This window comes from Boleophthalmus pectinirostris, unplaced genomic scaffold (genome assembly GCF_026225935.1).
Source record: "Boleophthalmus pectinirostris isolate CB_2022bp ecotype Guang Dong unplaced genomic scaffold, ASM2622593v1 HiC_scaffold_23, whole genome shotgun sequence".
NCBI classification, from domain to species: Eukaryota; Metazoa; Chordata; class Actinopteri; order Gobiiformes; family Gobiidae; genus Boleophthalmus; species Boleophthalmus pectinirostris.
This window is the reverse complement of record NW_026571207.1, coordinates 3,409,571-3,415,624: the sequence shown is the minus strand read 5'-3', so window position 1 is coordinate 3,415,624 and position 6,054 is coordinate 3,409,571. Positions and strand designations below refer to the sequence as shown.

The 6,054-nt window shown below is 46.8% G+C and overlaps 1 protein-coding gene across 1 annotated transcript in view; it reads right to left on the bottom strand.

The window, feature by feature from the left end:
- The window catches only part of LOC110174888 (translation factor GUF1, mitochondrial-like), an 8,854-nt gene extending 3,870 nt beyond the window's left edge, over window positions 1–4,984 (bottom strand). Inside the window, exons 1-6 of the mRNA XM_055159592.1 lie at window positions 4,598–4,984; window positions 2,864–2,975; window positions 1,607–1,755; window positions 596–676; window positions 198–275; window positions 15–98 (exon numbers count right to left, since the gene is read on the bottom strand). Coding sequence (XP_055015567.1) covers window positions 15–98; window positions 198–275; window positions 596–676; window positions 1,607–1,755; window positions 2,864–2,975; window positions 4,598–4,786 — 693 coding nt within the window. The 5' untranslated portion in view covers window positions 4,787–4,984. The remainder of the gene's footprint in view (window positions 1–14; window positions 99–197; window positions 276–595; window positions 677–1,606; window positions 1,756–2,863; window positions 2,976–4,597) is intronic.
- Window positions 4,985–6,054: the final 1,070 nt, after the last annotated feature.

The window sequence follows — 6,054 nt, the reverse complement described above, 5'->3', positions numbered from 1 at the left end:
TCTGTGAGACTCACTCTGATGCACTGGTCTCTTGGGATGTCGAACACTTTCTCGATCTGAGCCTCCACTCGTTCTGGATCTGCGTTCTTCAGATCGATCTGTGAAACAAAAGCACAGAAAATACCACAGAATAATTGAATTTAATTTATTTATTTCAGTTTTAGAAAACGTCTTGAATAGTGAAAGATTTGAAATACCTTGTTAATGACGGGGATGACTGTGAGCTGAGCCTCAAACGCCAGATAAAAGTTGGCCACAGTCTGAGCCTGGACGCCCTGAAATCAAAACTAATGATTATTTTAATGCCGCTGAGAAAAAGTCTGGAATAACACGACCTTCAAATATTAACGTGTTTTTGTGTGAATTTCTGTCTGGACTAAATGTGTGTTTGTTGCCAGCAGCAGTTTCAGTTTCCGTGTGTTTTTTTCGTTTTTCCGTTTGTGTTTTCGTTTCCGTGTTTTTCGTTTTTCGTTTGTGTTTTGTCGTTTCTGTGTTTGTCGTTTCCGTGTTTTGTCGTTTCCGTGTTTTGTCGTTTCCGTGTTTTGTCGTTTCCGTGTTTTGTCGTTTCCGTGTTTTGTCGTTTCCGTGTTTGTACCTGGTTTGCGTCCACGATGAGCAGAACTCCCTGACAGGCCGAGATGGAGCGAGAAACCTCGTAACTGAAGTCCACGTGACCCTAGAGGCACAGAGCAAAAACATGACAAAAAACTACAACGTGTACGACACTAAAGAGGCATTAAAAAAAGCATTTAGCAGTGTGTGTGTGTCTGCGCAGGTGAGTGTGTGTGTGTCTGCGCAGGTGAGTGAGTGTGTCTGCGCAGGTGAGTGTGTGTCTGCGCAGGTGTGTGTGTGTCTGTGCAGGTGAGTGTGTGTCTGTGCAGGTGAGTGTGTGTCTGCTCAGGTGTGTGTGTGTCTGCAGGTGAGTGTGTCTGCAGGTGAGTGTGTGTCTGCAGGAGTGTGTGTCTGCGCAGAGTGAGTGTGTGTCTGCGCAGGTGAGTGTGTGTCTGCTGTGTGTCTGCGCGGTGTTCTGTGTGCTGTGCGCAGTGAGTGTGTGTCTGCTCAGGTGTCTGGTGTGTGTCTGTGCAGGTGAGTGTGTGAGTGTGTGTGTCTGTCAGGTGAGTGTGTCTGCGCAGTGTGTGTCGCGAGTGAGTGTGTGTCTGCGCAGGTGAGTGTGTGTCTGCGCAGGTGAGTGTGTGTCTGCGCAGGTGAGTGTGTGTGAGTGTGTGTCTGCTCAGTGTGTGTGTGTGCAGTGTGTGTGAGTGTGTGTCTGTGCAGGTGAGTGTGTGTCTGCTCAGGTGTGTGTGTGCTGTGCTGTGTGCAGTGAGTGTTGTGTCTGTGTGTGAGTCTGTGTGTGTGTGTCTGCTGTGCAGGTGAGTGTGTGTGCTCTGTCTGCAGGTGAGTGTGTGTCTGTGGTGTGTGTGTCTGCGCAGGTGAGTGTGTGTCTGCGCAGGTGAGGTGAGTGTGTGTCTGCGCAGGTGAGTGTGTGTCTGCGCAGGTGAGTGTGTGTCTGCGCAGGTGAGTTGTGTGTGAGGTGTGTGTTGTGTGTCTGTGTGTGTGTGTGTGTGTGTGTGAGTGTGTGTGTGTCTGCTCAGGTGTGTGTTGTTACCGGTGTGTCGATGAGGTTGAGCAGGTGTGGCGCCCCCTGGTGGTGGTAGAACAGGGAGGCGGTCTGGGCCTTCACGGTGATGCCGCGCTCTCGCTCCACCTGCAGCTGATCCAACACCTGACGGTTTTTCTCTGTGGCAGAAATCGCCCCTGAACCACAAGAGCAACAAGGTCACACCTGAGTTAGACCTGAGTTAGACCTGAGTTAGACCTGGTTAGACCTGGGTTAGACCTGGGTTAGACCTGAGTTAGACCTTGGTTAGACCTGGGTTAGACCTGAGTTAGACCTGATAGACCTAGACCTGAGTTAGACCTGACCTTAGACCTGAGTTAGACCTGGGTTAGACCTGGGACCTGGGATAGACCTGAGTAAAACCTGAGTAAGACCTGGGTTAGACCTGAGTTAGACCTGGGTTAGACCTGGATAGACCTGAGTTAGACCTGAGTTAGACCTGAGTTAGACCTGGGTTAGACCTGAGTAAACCTGAGTTAGACCTGAGTTAAATCTGAGTTAGACTTGAGTTAGACCTGAGTTAGACCTGAGTTAGACCTGAGTTAGACCTGGGTTAGACCTGAGTAAAACCTGAGTAAGACCTGGGTTAGACCTGAGTTAGACCTGGGTTAGACCTGGGATAGACCTGAGTTAGACCTGGGTTAGACCTGAGTAAACCTGAGTAAGACCTGAGTTAGACTGAGTTAGACTGAGTTAGACCTGAGTTAGACCTGAGTTAGACCTGAGTTAGACCTGAGTTAGACCTGAGTTAGACCTGAGTTAGACCTGAGTTAGACCTGAGTCAGATCTGGGTTAGGACCTGGTTTAGTCATGTTTTAGTCCCGGTCCTGGTTTTAGTCCCGGTCCTGGTTTTAGTCCCGGTCCTGGTTTTAGTCCCGGTCCTGGTTTTAGTCCCGGTCCTGGTTTTAGTCCTGGTCCTGGTCCTGGTTTTAGTCCTGGTCCTGGTTTTAGTCCCGGTCCTGGTCCTGGTTTTAGTCCCGGTCTAGTTTTAGTCCCGTCCTGGTTTTAGTCTCGGTCCTGGTCCTGGTTTTAGTCCTGGTTTTAGTCCCGGTCCTGGTCCTGATCCTGGTCCTGGTCCGGTCCTGGTCCTGGTCCCGGTCCTGGTTTTAGTCCCGGTCCTGGTCTTAGTCCTGGTTTTAGTCCCGGTCCTGGTTTTAGTCCTGGTCCTGGTCTTAGTCCTGGTTTTAGTCCCGGTCCTGGTCCTGGTCCTCTGGTCCTGGTCCCGGTCCCGGTCCCGGTCCAGACCTGTGATCTCCAGGAGTCGGTCGGCCAGCGTGCTCTTTCCGTGGTCGATGTGAGCGATGATGCAGAAGTTCCTGATTCTGTCGACGGGAAACACAGACAGGTCCACAGACTCCTGCCGACAGGGGAGACAGGTGCAGGAGAGACAGGTGCAGGAGCGACAGGTGCAGGAGAGACAGGTGCAGGTGCAGAGGACAGACAGGTGCAGGACAGACAGGTGCAGGAGAGGTGCAGGAGAGACAGGTGCACAGCCTAAATTATACTAATGTTTTTGGGGTTTTTTTGCGTTTTAAGACACTTTAACTAAACCAGGACTGAAACAGGACTAAACTAGAACTGAACCAGGTCTATACCAGGACTAAACCAGGACTAAACCAGAACTGAACCAGGACTGAAACAGAACTAAATCAGGACTGAACCAGGATTAAACCCGGACTATATAAACCCGGACTATATAGACCCGGACTATATAGACCCAGACCCTACTATATAAACCGACTAATATAGACCGGACTATATAGACCGGACTATATAGACCCGGATATATAACCCGACTATATAAACCCGGACTATATAAACCCGGACATATAAAACCCGGACTATATAGACCCGGACTATATAAACCCGGACTACCCGGACTATATAAACCGGACTATATAAACCCGGATTATATGACCCGGACTATATGAACCCGGACTATATAGACCCGGACTATATAAACCCGGACTATATAAACCCGGACTATATAACCCGGACTAAATAAACCCGGACTATATAAACCCGGACTATATAAACCCGGACTAAATAAACCGGACTATATAAACCCGGACTATAGACCCGGACTATATAAACCCGGACTATATAGACCCGGACTATATAAACCCGGACTAAATAAACCCGGACTATATAAGACCCGGACTATATAAACCCGGACTATATAAACCCGGACTAAATAAACCCGGACTATATAGACCCGGACTATATAAACCCGGACTATATAAACCCGGACTATATAGACCCGGACTATATAAACCCGGACTATATAAACCCGATAAACCCGGACTATATAGACCCGGACTATATAGACCCGGACTATATAGACCCGGACTATATAAACCCGGACTAAATAAACCCGACTATATAGACTATATAGACCCTATATAGACCCGACTATATAAACCCGGACTAAATAAACCCGGACTATATAAACCCGGACTATATAAACCCGGACTAAATAAACCCGGACTATATAAACCCGGACTATAAAACCCGGACTATATAAACCCGGACTATATAAACCCGGACTATATAAACCCGGACTAAATAAACCCGGACTATATAGACCCGGACTATACGGATATAAACCCGGACTATAAACCCGGACTATATAAACCCCGGACTATATAAACCCGGACTATATAGACCCGGACTATATAAACCCGGACTATATAGACCCGGACTATATAGACCCGGACTATATAAGACCCGGACTATATAAACCCGGACTAAATAAACCGGACTATATACTATATAACCCGGACTATATAGACCCGGACTATATAAACCCGGACTATATAAACCCGGACTATATAAACCCGGACTATATAAACCCGGACTAAATAAACCCGGACTATATAAACCCGGACTATATAAACCCGGACTATATAAACCCGGACTATATAAACCCGGACTATATAAACCCGGACTAAATAAACCCGGACTATATAAACCCGGTACCTTGTTGGTCTGGGAGCTCATGAGTCTTGAAGTGCTGAAGTGTTTTGTTTTCATCCTCTTGGTTCGTGTCGCTCTGTTCACACCGGATCCGGACACTTTGCGTCTGTGGATTTTAAATCGTGAAAAACTTGAGAAAATCTGCGGTTCCGCCGCGCGCGCCGCGCTCCGCAGCAGCGCAGGCAGAATCATGTTCACAGCGTTAGCTTCAGCCGCGGAGCGAACTACGAAACTGTCAAAACACCGTGTGACGTTACAAAGTGCTGCTCGGCTCCGTGACACCCGCGGCTCTCACGCACGCGCCGGGATCACGCGTTATTTTACGGTAAAAGCGGAGTTTGTGTTTCTAAAAGACAAAAGCGTGAGAGTCCCGAGCGCAGACATGTTTGACAGAACGGTCACGGCCGCGGGGGATTCTGGGACATGGAGTTTAGAGGAAACAAAGATCAAAAATACGACAAGAGACGGAAGTGCCACGGTTTAAAGACGTTTGAATCAGCGCAAAGAAAAGAAAAGAAATAAGTAAATAAAACAACAACAACAATAATAATAATAAGCATTTCATAATCAGCATTTAAATACTAAAAACTAAAACACAGCCTGCATAAAATTTTATAGATTAACATTTTTTACAGTCTCATAAAAGATTAAATGTGCAGATAAATAATTTAATCAGTAACAGACTGTTTAAATTAATGTATCTGATCAATATTTTGGAGCTCAATAAACACTATTTACATCATAAAATCAAGTTCGTTTTTTGTAGAATTTAGTATAAAATTAAGAAAATATGCCAATTTATTACACACACACACACACACACACACACACACATATATATATATATACAATACAATACAGAATTAAGTTTGTAATTTTCTTGTTTTGAGTACAGGTTCCTGAAGTTTGTGTTTAACAAAGGTAAATAGATATGTTGTTGTTTGTTTTTTTTTTCCTTGCAAGAAATAGTTGGTGAAACATGAATATTCATGAAATCAATTAAATCGCAGAGTGTAAGTTCAATATTTAATAACGATGTGATGAGTGAACCCGGACTCTAAACGTGAGTGAAAAACAGCGCTGAGTTTCGTTTGAGAAGGAACTGAACTGTTTTGTTTCTCTCACGCTCTTTGGAGCTCCGCTGAAGCAGGAAGTCCCGCCCCCCGCAGCTGTCACCCGCTCGTCAAACCCGCGATAAAAATGGAAATCAGTTTCTATGACAACGCAGCCTCAGCACCAGAACATCCACGTCTCAACGACTCCCAGTGTGTCAGATCCCGTCCTCCTCCTCCCGTCCTCCTCCGTCCTCCTCCTCCCGTCCTCCCCCTCCTCCCGTCCTCCTCCCGTCCTCCTCCAGGGTGAAGAAGATAAAGACTCACTCGATTTAGGAGTAAGACAGACAAGAGCAGACAGGAGCAGACAGGAGAGACAGGAGCAGACAGGAGCAGCAGGACAAGCAG